The following is a 14,457-nucleotide window of genomic DNA, read 5'->3' as shown; positions in this document are numbered from 1 at the left end:
GACTCCTGGATGATGGCTTGTGGCTGGCCTGGCCCAACAACCATCCAGATAGAGCAGAAGCAGAGGCCCTGGGAGATACAGCTGCAAGAGGATGGGAGTCCTGGGGTTCCTCCCAGGTCTGTGTGACTGACAGGAATTGGATAATCAGGGGCAAGGACGGGATGGACTGGTGGCAGGTATCTAGAGAGCTAAGGAAATAGAAAAATATACTGACTCCAGGGAAAATAGAAATGGAAAGGAATCATAACTCAGGTTTGCACTGTGTGTAGCCAACCTCCCTAATGTGAACACTAGTTTTAATGGGGATGGTGTGGGGAAGGCAGATGGACAAGAGCTAAATTCTGAAGTTGTATAATGGGAAATTAAAAGATAACGCTTAAAAAATTAAAAAAACTAATAAGCAGTAGTGTTTAAGAGAAACCAGATACCAATATGTGTATGTGTGTATTTATGCACATATATGCACACATCAGTATGTATCTATAAATATCTGTCTCTCTCTGTATATATTTCTGTCTAACCTAATTTATATAAAGTTCAAGGATTGGCAAAATAATGGTGCTAGAAGGCAGAATAGTGTTCAGCTTAAGCTTAGGCAAGTGTATCTAATGGGATGCAACAGAAGAATGTTCTGGGATGATGTAAAAATCAGTATGTGGATACAGGTGCAATCACACAGGTGTCTATGAAGATAAACAGTCATCAAGCACTCAGATTTGCATACCTTGTATAATATGTACTTTATACCAATTAAAAAAGGAATAGAAAAAAAGAAGCAGGACAATGTTACTTATTGATATAGAGGGAACACAAAATAAATAGCTAATAGGTGCTTGCTTAGCATATATGAGGTTCTGGGTTCCATCCCCAGCAGCACAAAATAAACAAACAGCTAAAAATGTTGAAAGTGTTTGCCCCTGGAAAAGAAGAAAGATGAGATGAGCAAAGACTAATTTTTTTCTGTAGTGAGCCCTATAGAATTATTTTGATCTTATTAAATTATATGCATGTATAACTTTGATTTAAAAAAAATGCCAAAAAACATCAAAGGACTTGGCTGGCAGATGCTGTACAGCTGCCTGCAAGGTTGAATAAAATAGACCCAGGACCTGAAGGCCCTGTTCCTGGCTCTTCTCTCCTAAGCTGTCGAGTGTGGAAGGGCTGATGCCACCCAGGTGCCCACTCTGGTGCCCGGGACCTACAGGCCATCCAATGGAGAGTATTCACATTGCCCAAGGGCCTCTGCTGCTTTGAAGATGAGCAAGCAACCTTCCCACCCTGCCCTTGGGTGACCAGACCCTGAGAACAGCTGACAATCTACAGTCAGGTCTCAGACTCACAGAATTAACAATGAACTGGCCTGGCCCCCACCTCCTCACCTCGCAGGTTCCGGATAAAGTCCTCCAGCATCATCTTCCGGTCAGGCTTAATGTTGGGGCTGTACATGTCGGTGTTGAGGAGGATGATGGCGAAGGCCAGGATGAAGATGGTATCGGGGTTGTGGAACTGCTGCACCACCTCAGGGTTGCACATGCAGTAGCGCTGGCTGTGGTGGGGGAGACACAGGGTGGCACCACGAGCTTCCCAAGCTCCAGCAGTGGGGACTGTCGAGGGGATGTCCCAGCTCCTCAAGGGCTTTGGGCCCAGGGAGATGATTGTCTGCCCCATATGGCAGTCCTCCTCCCCACTGAGAAGACAGGCTAGCAGCACTTCTCCCCAGGTGCCCCCCAGGACCAGCCTCACACAGATGCTCAAGACAAATGTGCTGGCTGGTGGGGACGAGTGACGGGCAGTCGATCTGGAGGTCCCCGTGTTGCTTCCAGCTTAGAGGGCTCAAGGGGTTCTGCCTCCTTTGTTTCCGTTTCTTCTTTCCCTCCAGCCCACCCTCATGCCTGCCTCAGAAGGGTGATCCCCCCTCACCTCTGGTCTCTGGGATCCCAGCTGCTCTGCTTCCCCACCCACACTCCCATGCTCTAGGCACATGTGCATGGGGAAGGGGTCCTACCTGAAGGCCTCTATGAGCCGCTCCACCTTCTGGGCCTCCCCCTGCACACGGATGTGAGCCTGGAATTTCCGCAGGGCCTCATCCAGCTCCATGCTGGAGAAGTCCATCTCATCCACCACGCAGCTGAGGGCAGGTGGAAGGAGGGGTGGTGAGGACAGGTGGGGACCCTCTGCTGTACTTGAGCTGGGGGGGGGTGTACAGCCAGGGCCCTCTGAAGTGGGCAGGAAGGATGGACATAGGGTCTCCCAAGCTCACTTCCCCTCAGGGGTCTTCCGGAATAACCAAGAGCACAGTATTTTTGTACCTTCTCTCTACCAACACAACAGCCCTGTCAGGCAAGCCACAGGCTGTAACCTCCATTTCACAAGCCAGAAACCTGAGGCACAGAGCAGTCAGCCGGTGCCCAAGGCCGCAGAGGCAGGGGGAGGCTGAGGTCAGACCCTCCTACTCCAAGTCCCAAGAGCCCAGAGTGAAAGCAAGCTTAACAATGGAGTAACAGCTGCGGCCTGGGGTCCCAACTAGGCAGGAGGCTAAGGCGGGAAGGAGCACTTGAGTTCAGTAGCTTGAGACCAGCCTGGGAGATAGAGTAAATACATAGAAGGTATTTTTCTGATCTTTCAAAGACCTGTTGGGGAACCCCAGTTCTCAGGGGAGGCTTGTAGGGTAGGCTGGGATCCCTGAGGAGTAAATGACATATCTGATGTAATATGGGATGGGGCACCGTGACGCACAGGTTCTGGTCCTGGTCCTTGGCTGAGCTTTTTGTGACTTGAGTTAATGGACTTCCCCCTTTTAAGCCTCAGTGTGTTCTTCTGAAGAGGGAGGAGGCCAGAGTCCCTGCTCCCCAAGGGACTTTCTATCTGAAATGTCACTCGCAACCTGAAGGGTTCCTCGAATTGTCCCATTGCAGTGAGTGGTGGGAAGAGGAGGAGTTGGGGACACCAACCAATCCCCCTGCTTAATAGTGGTCTCATTTTTCTGGCCTGGATCACTCCCAGGGCCTCCTCAGCCCCTATATCCTGCCCTGTCCTCCTTTGGGATGGTCCCAAGGGCCTTGCTCACTGAGGCCCGGCAAAGCTGCAGACCTCCCCTGAGCATCTAAGCATTGTTCCTCCCCGCAAGCTGATCACAGAGCACGAGGCGGTCCCAGCTGCTGACAGACTCAGAGCTGTCTTTCCCTCTTTCCCCCCCATTTCTCTCCTCCCTGCTGGCTCCTTACAGCCTTGACCCCCACTGCGTAGTGCTACCATGTGGCTGGGCAGGACTCCCAGCCCCCACACCCTTGGCCAACTCCAAGGCACTAATCACCTCTCACAGTTCCTTGGCCCTCCAAGGTGTGCCCATGGCTACAAGCACGTGATTCAGTCCACAGCACACCCACCAATGGCTCAGAAAATATCTGCAGAGTGGTCACGCGAGGGATGGGCTCTGAGCAGGACCCACCTTCTCCATGTTCCTAGAAGACCAACAGACCCCAACTCTGGTGTCAACTGTCAGGAGAAAGCAAGGGGAGTTGCCAAAGGCATCTTGGTGGGCTTGGAGTCTGCCTCCCCACTTCTTTCAGGAGCAGGGGTAAAAAAGGAGAGAGTGTCACCAATGAGTTCTAGAGAGGGAGGGAAGGGCTGAGAAGTAGTTAGAGGCTTCTCTCCTTCCTGACCAAGGGCAAGGCCATGGCCATGGTCAGCTAGCTGCAAGCTCCCCTTGCTGGGGGGGAGGCCTGCTCGTCTCGGGCTTGTCTGCCTGGGTAGGAGTCGGAGAGAGATGGGCTGGGAGCTGAAGGCAAGAACCTTGCCTGAGCATAAGAACCAAAAATGTCAGTATGTGGGCACTGAGGGATGACTGGGCAGGTCCAGCCAGGTGAGAGGACACTCCAATTTCCCGGTGGCTCCCATTACCTCACCCTGCACCCTCCCTAGCTGTAACACATCTCTGAGGACAGCACCATCGGGCCCACATCTGTGAGTCCCCACAGCCCAGCCCAGCAGGGGATGGTTGAACACCACTGAGCCATAGATCAATGCTTTTCTGGAAGAGACCCAGTAATGGAGACCCAGATCCAAGGAGAAGAGAGGAAGCAGAGAACAAGAAGATAATGAGACAGAGAGGGAAAGAGACAGGGAAAGCTAGAGAGTGAAAGAGAGAGGCAAAGAAGAAAAGGAGGGAGAAAGATCAACTTAAAAAGGGGGAGAGAGCTGGGGGAGAGGGACAGAGTGAGAGAGCGAAAGAGAAAGAGAGAGAGAGAGAGAGAGGATGTAGATGAGGAAGACTGAGGTGGGTGGGCCAGGGCATGAAGCAGAAGATAGCCACACCGTGTCCTCTCACCCCAGGAGCCCCCACACCTAGGAAGCCAAGCAGGAGAACAGTGGGCCCAGCCTGGCCAATGCAGACCAACAAGCCTGGCTCCTTGGAGGGTTCCCAGGATGACCCTTGGCCCCTGTGGTCTGGCACCCAGCTGCTCCCCATGACTGACTCCCATTTGTCTATCTACCCTCCCAGCCTCTCCCCTGCCCTTTCCCTGTGGGCTCCTGAACTGAGGTCTTGGTTTCTCTTCCCTCCTCCATATCCCACCCTGACCCCGCCTCTCTCCATGTTCCTTCTGCCCCAGAGCTCTGGACCAGTCCTTCCCCTGAAAAAATAATGACAGAGGTGTGTGCTGGAGGCCAGGGCACCATTGGGGGAGGTGGCGGAAGGAGGTGGCAGCTGGAGAGGGTGGGATCTGCTCAGTCAAGCACGATGGCCTAGTTTCCCGTCCTCCACTCAGGTGACATGCAGCCGGTTTGCACGCTCACTCGCTTGGGGCTGTGGTTAAAAGCTCCTGTAATGAGCCAAGAGCCCTGGACCAAAGGCTGGGCTGGGAGATCAGCCAGGTGGAAGCACCAACCACAGAACAGGGAGTGCTGGATAAATCCTTCCTGGGCCTGCGGGTTGGGGGACCTCAGGGGAGGACATCTGGGCTTCGGAGCTGGAGCAGCCTCTAATTCAGCACCTTCCAGTGCAAGGAGGTGAGAGATCATGCAGGAGGGATGAAAGGAAATATGGATGCCCCCCCCCATTCCTGCTTTCCTCTCTGCAACACCACTGTGGGGTGTTATATGGTCCTGAATTTCTGGGACCCTGGGGGCAAAAACTCAAGTTGCCCGACTACAAAACTGCCAGGTAGGGGAGGGGAAGGGCTGAGTAGTCTCTGTACTCCTCCCCAAGGCAAGCCGTTTGATGTAGAACCCACTCCCCAATTCTGACGTCCCCTAGCCAGAGCCCAGAGAAGGGCGAGCCCACAGCTGGTCTCTAAAGGTGCTATATGCTCCCCATGGTGCACTCTGTGTTCTCTTGGGGAAGGTGGCTGGGAGGGGACTGTGTGCCCCCCCAGCGTGCTGCTCCTGTGGACCTTCACCTCAGGGTCTTGCTGCCTTGGAAGCATCATCAATCCTTGTCCCTCACAGCATGGTTCTTTTGGCCTCTCTCCTGTACCTTTCAGCCAGCACCTTGACCTCTTCTTTCCTCTCTCCTCTATACTTCTCTTTCCATTGCTTCTATTTTGCAGCATCTAGTCCTTTAAACCCCACCCGCCTCCACCTTTCTTTCCTACCCTGGAATCCCTGTGGGGAGCAGACTGGTGACAATTTATCAAATCCTTCCTGCTACTTTGACCCAGGACAGTCACCTCTCCTTGTTGATCACCTTTAAGGCAAATAACATCATACATTCCAGACGTCTTCCCTGGTTGGATTCTCTTTCCATTTTACAGAAAGGAAAACTGAGACTACAAAGGGACTTGTCCCACACTCCCACTACTAGAAAGCAGGCTTTCAGATCCAACTGGGCCCTCTCCAGTGCACCCCTGTGTGTCCACTGGGGCAGCATGTGGTCCAAATGCCAGTGGGGAGGCTCTTGTTTAATGAGTGTTGTTCTTAGTGCTTCACTAATCACACAATGACTTAATCTCCTCAAGCCTGTGCAGTATTAGCCATTTTCAGGAAACTGATGCTCACAGGAGAGTCGGCCCTGCAGGGGGACTGCACACATCACATTCCTTGTGGGCATCTCCTGGTCTCAGCAGGGCTGCCATCTCCCACTTCCCCCTGCTCTCTGTGGCTCAGTGGCTGGTGCTAATGTGTCTCTCCCTGGGGGCTGCCATCTTCCCCAGATGCCTGGTGGGGGCCTGGGAGGAATTCAGGAGGTATGTTCCAACACAGTGTGGAGGCTGATTATTGGTGTGTGAGGAGGCATTTGTCCATCGGTAGCCAGCAGGAAGGCTGTGTGGGCACCTGCAGTTCAGAGCTGGCTTGGGCACACAGCCCACGGCAGGGGCTCTGACTTCCCACCTCCCTTCTTCTAGAGCTTTTCCTGACCCTGGTAGTGGCTGGCTGGCTGGCTCTCTTTCAATGAACACACATTGAGTGACTCCTGAGTGCAAGGGTGGGCAAAAAATACAAACACAGTCTCCGTCCTGGAAGAGAGAGAGAATTAAATGAAGAGTTGAAAATAATTCTTTGTATGTGTGATGAGTTCTATGCAGAGAAAGGGCCTGGTTCCATGAAAGGACGAAGCAGAGATTATTTTATATTGCTGTGTCCTTAAAGGCCTCTTTGGGGACATGACATTTCAGCTGATATCTTAAAGATACGTAGGATTGAACAGGAAGAGGGAGCATATGCCAAGGCCCCGTGGTAGGAAAGAACTTTCAAGAACCTAGAAAGAGTCAATGCGAATGTAGTGCAGAGTAACAGGGAGAATGGAGGACAGTGAGACTATGGAGGTGGGAATTTCTCTCATGGCCTGCAGAGAGAGATCTTAGAGTTTATCCTGAATGTGGTGGAATACAGTGGCAGGGAATGATCAGGGGAGTGACGTGATCCATTTTGTTTTAAGATTTCTCTGGTTGTTGGGCAGAGAATGAATGAAAGGGATGAAGGAGAGAACAAGAATGAGCTGGACCCTGAGTCAGGACGCTACAGCAGAGATCCAGGCTAGAGGTGATGAGGCTTAGGTAGAGACACAAGCAGCAGAGACAAACTGAGTGCTTGGTCCCAGCAACCTCTTAGGTGACAGGAACGTGGGAGGGTAGAAAAGGAGGATGGATCTCAGAGCTCAGGCTTCACTGGAAGTCCGGAGATGCTACTCCCAAAGATGAGTACATGGGGTGGACACAGTTAGTGGAGAAGACATCAAAACTTGTCTTGGCCATGTTCAGTTTGAGATGCTGTTGCATATGGTTTGATTTCTCCCTTCTATGAATTGCTCTCATGAACACCCAAATGCGTGCGTGTTTTTATTTTACAAATCAAAACCTTACCTTGGCCCTTCCTTGCTCACTACTCTTCTTTGCAGTCATGCTCCTAGAAGATGACCCTTCTTGTGCTCTCTCTGCTTCCTCATTTTCACTCATTTTTCAGTCCACTCGACTGGCCACCATGTTGCCAGATCCAGTGGACTCTTTGTCCTCATCCAACCAGCAGTTGGCAACATCATCCCTCTGATGGTTGCCCTCTTATTCTCTGGAGGTGCCTCTCCTCCTCTATCTGACCTCTGACTTGAGACAGTCACCAGGCCCCTTTCTAGATGGCCTCGTCTATTCCAACAACTGTAACTGCTACACACTGACCACTCTTCCCTGTCTCTTGCAATGATTTTACTAACTAGTTACTTTGCTCCTTGGCTGATCTCTATGAAAGACCAGTACCGTGCTACCTAGTCCGGAGCTCTTGTGTCACCACCGACTCTATGCATTTGACTGGCACTTGATGGGCACTTCTGAGATCTGGCTGGCTGAGGGCACCTGGGGGGCTGTGGTTGGAATATCATCACTGGGCAATGCTCATGAGACCATAGGATGCACTGGTACTTCTTGCAGGCAAGTCAGGCTGTACATCTTTTGTTTTACCTGATATTTAACAGTTTGACTTGCTTGAGTAAATATTTGACAATGTCTAGTTTTATAAATTCTGCAGATGAAATGTCCCCAAGCCCAGCATTCCCCTCCCTCTTAAAGTGAAAACATATACAGCATATTCGGTATAATTGGTACCAATGCAGTGGTAGGAAGCACCAACACATCCATATGCAAAGACCGAGTGTCCCCAGTTCTCACTAGCTCTGGAGGTTGTTCACAGTGACACGACCCCCCAGCTCTCCTCCCACTCCTGTCACAGGCTCTCGGTTCTGCCTACTCCCCCGCTCCTGGTGGCTACTGCTGCAGCTTAGGGCCTCATCCTCTCCTACTGTTACTGCAACAGCCTCCCTTCCTCCAACCATCTTCCAGAATAGTTCTTCTAGGACACTCAGTCTGTCACTTACTACCCTGCTTACGTTTCTTCAAGGCCTTCTCACATTCCTAGTATGAAAGCCTAGTTCCTCAGCAAAAAAGGCAGCCTGTGCCACTAATATCCCAGCTTCTTTCACCTCTTCCGCCTCTTCCCCCGGGGGCCCCTCTTTCAGGCCTCTGCACTTCGCACATATTATTCTTTATTCCTGACACCCATTGTACCCTGGATCTGCCTTCTGTCTGCCATGGCATTTCTCTCCCTGGGTCAGGGCGTGCTTACCTGTCCTCCCTCCTTACACTCTGAGCTCTTTCAGGATAGGGCAGCTCTTCTCACCTCTGTATCCCTAGTATATGGATGAGCTCAATACATGGTTTGTATGATGAATGAATGAGAGATCAATGAACAGGACCTGTGCATGTGGTCAACCGGAGAAGAACTCCCAGTGGCTGCACCTTTGGAAGGACCACCCAGTGGCCCCGGATTGCTTAGCCTGCTTTGTCAAGATCATCCAGAGCTGACCCCAGTCTGTATACAACTGCAGGGAAATGACCCTGAGGATTCCAGAGGTGGTGTAGGGTACACATGCTTTCCTCTTCCTTCAGCCACACATGCAAGTGAGTCAGTGATGAGAACCAACCAGGGGAAACTGGACTGCTTCCAAGGCAGCCTGTCTGGACCTGTCTTGGGAGGTGCTGCTGATCTGATCGGTGAGAGAATCACGAGTTGTGCAGGTTTTGCTTGGGCCTCCCTCTTTCCCATAGGTTTCCGCAGAGGCTGCAGCAAATACCTGACAAGGGCTCGGGATGCAGAAGCACAGATGTTCCTGCATCTGTATAAACAGGTACAATCTTACATCAAATTGCTTGTTAACACTGATCAGTGTGTGGAATCAGTTTGTGTTGAGGGGAAATGAAGCGTCCTATGCCACTGTGATCAAAATGAATTTCGTCATCTCATTTTTTTTTTTTTCTTTAAATGCGAGCAAAACAGTGTCTGGCAGACAAAAGAACTGGTTAGGAGCTGAAAATAGGTAATAGCAACAGCAGGGTGTTTTAATTGGCCGGAAGAGATGGTAAGGATCTAGAAGGTGAGGCCCCAGCTGAGGCCTGGGAAGAAGTATGTAGCTGTGCTCCAGGGGGAGTCTGCCACGAGATGTAGAAACCTGGTTTGATTCTGCAATTCTTGGCTTGTGTGATTTAATTAAAAATATCTCAGTCCACCGGAGGGTTATTTTTGTTAGTCAGAACTCATAACATGTTCCACAAAGGTCAGGGCCTTTTGGGAAAATGTGATGGGGCTAAGAAAACAGAGCAGGGAGAAGCTGACTCAGGGTGTTCCTGGTGACAACACAGGAACAAAGAAAGTCTCCTCAGAAGGGATGATTGCCAGTCACACCTGGAGCACTCAGGAATCCAAAGAACTAAGTTTCAACTACCCAGACAAATTAGAAGTCAAGGTGGATGCCTGAGACACTTTTCCTCAGGGACCCAACAGCATCACTGTTGGTCAATGGTTCTTAAACTTAAGCATGCACAGGATCACTTGGTGGGCTTATTTACCCCAGACTGCTGGGTCCTACCTCCAAAAATTTCTGATTCAGTGGAACAGAGACTGAGAATTTGCATCACCAATAAGTTTCCAGGTAAGGCTGATGTTGCTGGTCTGGGGACCACACTTTGAGAAGCAAGACACAATGCCAGTAACAGTGGGTGGCACAGGAAGAAGTCAAAGCTTTGGGGTCAGATATCTTGGGTTTCAGTTTGGTTTCCTCCTCTAGCTACTCAGTCCAAGTCAATGGATCTCTCTGTGCCTCAATTCCTAACCTAGAGAACAGAGATCATGCGTATCACATCTACTAGGCAGGGATGCTATGAATTTTAAGATGATAATGTATATAAAGTTCCTAGATACAACAGGGCTTTAAATGTTTTTTTTTTAAGAGAGAGTGAGAAAGAGAGAGAGAGAGAGAATTTTAATATTTATTTTTTAGTTATCGGTGGACACAACATCTTTGTTTGTATGTGGTGCTGAGGATCGAACCCGGGCCGCACGCATGCCAGGCAAGCGCGCTACTGCCTGAGCCACATCCCCAGCCCCTTCAACAGGGCTTTATATACTATTGTTTTCATTATGTATCTGGAGACCACTTCTGGTGAGTGACATGCCAGGTGAGTGAGTGGATTCAAAGTCCCCTCTAGCTTAGATATTGAGAATATCCTTCCTTGCCAGGCATGGTGGCATATGACTATAATCCTAGTGGCTTGGGAGGCTGAGGCAGGAGGATGGCAAGTTCAAAGCCAGCTTTAGCAACAGTGTGGCGCTAAGCAACTCAGTGAGATTTTGTCTCTAAATTAACTACAAAAAGGGGTGGGGATGTGGCTCAGTGGTTAAGTGCCCCTGGACTCAATCCTTAGTACCAAAAAATATAAATAAATAAATAAATAAAATACCCTTTCTTAACCCCAGGACTACAAAAACAAAAAACAAAACAAGAAAAACACCTTTTCCTTCACTGCCAATTAACTGTGCCTGAAATTGCACCATTAGACAATCATCTGATGGCTCTTTAAAATATACATATAGCAGAGAGAGGAAGCTGAATCTAGCTCAGACCTCTTGAGACTTATGAATTGGTTTCTCAGCTCTGCTTTCTTCCCAGATGACAGGATCAGAGCACAGCAAATAAAGCAGAGTCAAAGGATGCAAGAGGACCTGATTCCACTCCACTTCTCTGCCACTAGAGAAATGGAGTGGAATCCTCTCTCTGCCCCCCATTTCTACCTAGGTAAATAAGAAGTCTGAACTAGCTGATCATTCCAGGGGTCTTTTGGTGCTGGGCTTTGCAAGTGGACTATCCAGGACTATAACTGCATGCAGAACATGTCTTTAGGTGGTATAGGGTTAAGGGCTTATTTGGCCTGGCTTTAGATCTCATCCATTGATGAGCTCTGTGACTATAGGCAAACTACCTAACCTCTCTGTTCCTTGGTTCCTTCATTTAGTAGAAACGAACAGCACTCACAAAACTATTGCAGAGACAGAATGAGGCTTCACGATGTGAGATCTTAGAATAGCACCTGCTGCACACGGTCAATGCCTGATACATGTGAGCTGTCAGTATTATGCTTTCCAGCCTGCTCCCTCACCAACGCCCTGCTGCAAGACCTCAGGAAAGGGTGACTCCCTGAAAGGCCCTCCTAAAAGTTCCACATGAAAGAGTGGTCAGGCCAGATGCAGTGGCGCATGCCTGTAATCCCAGCAGCTCCCAAGGCTGAGGCAGGAGGATTATGAGTGCAAAGTCAGCCTTAGCAACTTAGTGAGGCCCTAAGCAACTCAGGGGGACCCTGTCTCTAAATAAAATACAAAAAGGGCTGGGGATGTGGCTCAGTGGTTAAGCACCCCTGAGTTCAATCCCTGGAACAACGACAACAACAAAAAAGTGGTCAGTTGGAGCTACAAATGAAGGTTACACAGGGGTTGAGTGAGATCCCTCTAGAGCTAGAGCCTGAGTGATCAGGAAGGGGTAGAGTGGTAGGGATGTCCGTTATGCAGGATGTCCAGTTCACATGTGGAAGTGACCACACTGTTTGTCCCCCTCAACTAGGGTCTCCAAGATGTCCACATATAGAAGCAAGGGAGTCCTCAACTCCCATGACAATTTTACTGTCCAGGAGAGTCCTTGTCTATCTGTGGCAGGGTAGGGGATGGGATAGGGGCTTGGAGAGGTAAAGGGTCAAGGCCATAAGCCAAAGACACTTCCTTGCCTGTCTGTCTTCCTTCCTTTCTGCTGTGCTGCTGGGGCTCAAACTCAGGGCTTCATATATGCTAGGTAAGCACTCTACCACGGAGTGGCACCTCCAGTCCCTCAATGACACCACTTTTCACAGAGACACACTGCCTTCCATTCCTTTAGGTAGTAGGAGTGCAAAGTTTTCAAGTGGTGGAAATAAATCCACTTCTTCTCTTCCTGCCCGCCCCAGGCTTCCTTCTATCCTCCTCTAGACCCATGAGTCTGCCTGGGCCCTTGCCTGCTCTCCCTTTCCTCCTCGTGGGAATTCCTCAGGAATGAGAGAACTCTTCTGAGATTACACGCAGCACCATGGGCAGGATGTTCTTGAATAATTTCTTCCCAGTGATGAAAGGCCAGAGCCTTGCAGTCTGTTAAGTTTGACAGACAATCTGTCTTCATTTTGAAATGTCCCCTAAAAAGAACAATCTGTTATACTCTGGCCAACACATTTGAATGGAAAGAAATAATGAAATCTGACCCAAACATCACAAAGGAAGGAGTAACCGTGGCGGAGGGAAGGGATACACAGGAAACTTTCTGCTGGCAGCTCAGCGCAGAAGTTGCCCTTTGTGCATTTTCATGGAAATGATGGATACCAGTGCCCTCCGTGTGCATGTGAGTCACACTGGAAAGACTCATCCAGGCCAGAAAGGAGACCGCTCACTGTCGACACGGAACATTACCCCATCCGCTGGCTTTCAAACCTGCTGAAGCGAACATTTTGGGAAGGAAATAGAGCAGAGCTAAATTTCCCAGCCATGTGAAAACAGAGAGAGGGAAGCACATATCCTCAAAGGATCCCGACTTTGTCTGTGGTTTGGCTCTTATTGCATCCAGAAAGGCTGTCCCAAGTGCAGGGTGATCCTCAGAACGAGCTCCCCTTATCATCTCTCCCCTCCTCAGAAAATTCCAGAAAATCTAGCCAGGTTTTATCCAGTGGGCAGACCTGACTTCAATCTAGACCTGAGATGTTCAAGGTCTCCCTGGGTTGGGGTCAGGGAGAGGTTTCTGTCTTGCGATTTCAAGTGGGAAAGATCATAACAGAAATAACTAACATTTACAGTACATTTACTAAGCTTTGATTACTGAGTTAAGCTCTTCCTGTGTATTTTAAATATTTAATTTGCAGGAGGAAGGTCCTTTTATGGCCATTTTATGAATGTGGAAACTGAGACTGACTTCTCCTTGAAAAACCAACAAACAAGCTTGACTGGTAAACCCCAGAGTAGGCATGGCCCTTTGAGGTCATTCTTACTTGCTACAGCCTGGTGCAATACGTTCCTTTTTGGAAGGCATCTTCTGTAGAAATGAGACACAAAAGACCAAGACGTCGGCTTCCAAGAGCACCGAGGGCCCATTCTGGAAGTTAATGTCAGGGTCTCCATGATGTTCAGACTCAGCAGAGGGGGCAGATTCGGCTTTGGTCCCGCCTCTCCTCCTTTCCATCCTAGCTTCTAAGAGTTGTCTCCCCCACACCCTTCTCCCCCTGAGAGGCATTCCACCCCTATCCTCCTCATTGGGCTCCTTCTTGGGGCATGCCGTGGCTTGGGCTGTCTCAGTCTCCAAGGGGATGGGTGATTTATGTCCTTTTATTCAACAAACAGCTTTGTATAGAAGGGATGCGACTTGCTGAATGTCACCAGGCGGGGGCAGGGAAGCTGTGCAGAATCCCAATGAAGCTTTCTGGGCCTGGGCAAAATGGCATGGGGAGACTCTGCTATTGTGTGTGTTTGCTCTGGTGGGAGGAAGGGCAAAGCAGCCAATCCTGAAAGGTTCCAGATAGGGGGATGGAGCAGCAAGGGAAGGCCCAAAGCCCCAGCGTCCTAGTTGTGCTGCCACTGCCTGACTTTTCTCAATTTTTCATGCCCTCCCGGCACTCTGTAGGAGTAGGCCTCCTCGTCCCTGGACAAAAATTAGGAGGGCTCCTTTCTGTGGGGCTGAGTTAGTTCAGAGGCTGAGTGTGCCAGGACCTTGGAAGCCTTGGCTGCAGAATAAATCGAGGGGCATGGAGACATTCACTAGGACAACATCGGGGCTCCGCTCTGCACACAACCCTTCCCAAACCCAGGAGGCCCCGTGGTCTACCTGCTTTCTATGTTCATCTTTCACCTCACCCCATGGATGTCTGGGTCTGTAAGTTCTCTGACACCATGAGCACGCCTATTCCCACATATACACACAGGATGCCCAAACATGGAGTACCTACTGTGTCTTCAAAACACAGTAGGTACTCAATGTTTGTTGAATGAATAACAAATGTCATTTCATTCCCTATTAATCCTGACACCCATCATTGCCCTGGAGCCTGAGGGCTGCTCTGGGATACCTGACAGAATGACAAAGCATGACCCCAGTGTTTGGGGCAGATGATTCTCCATGGTGCCAACCAGTGTGTGACA

The 14,457-nt window shown here is 49.9% G+C and overlaps 1 protein-coding gene across 2 annotated transcripts in view; it reads right to left on the bottom strand.

Annotated features, from left to right (window-relative positions):
- Positions 1–14,457, bottom strand: part of Iqsec3 (IQ motif and Sec7 domain ArfGEF 3) — a 104,893-nt gene that overhangs the window by 15,895 nt on the left and 74,541 nt on the right. For both annotated transcript variants that reach the window (XM_077109217.1, XM_077109218.1), the window contains 2 exons: positions 2,006–2,128; positions 1,380–1,546 (listed from right to left, as the gene is read on the bottom strand). In XM_077109217.1, the coding sequence (XP_076965332.1) occupies positions 1,380–1,546; positions 2,006–2,128 (290 nt within the window). The remainder of the gene's footprint in view (positions 1–1,379; positions 1,547–2,005; positions 2,129–14,457) is intronic.

This window comes from Callospermophilus lateralis, chromosome 4 (genome assembly GCF_048772815.1).
Source record: "Callospermophilus lateralis isolate mCalLat2 chromosome 4, mCalLat2.hap1, whole genome shotgun sequence".
Taxonomy (NCBI): domain Eukaryota; kingdom Metazoa; phylum Chordata; class Mammalia; order Rodentia; family Sciuridae; genus Callospermophilus; species Callospermophilus lateralis.
The sequence above is the reverse complement of the archived record's forward strand: the minus strand, read 5'-3'. Positions and strand labels throughout refer to the sequence as shown.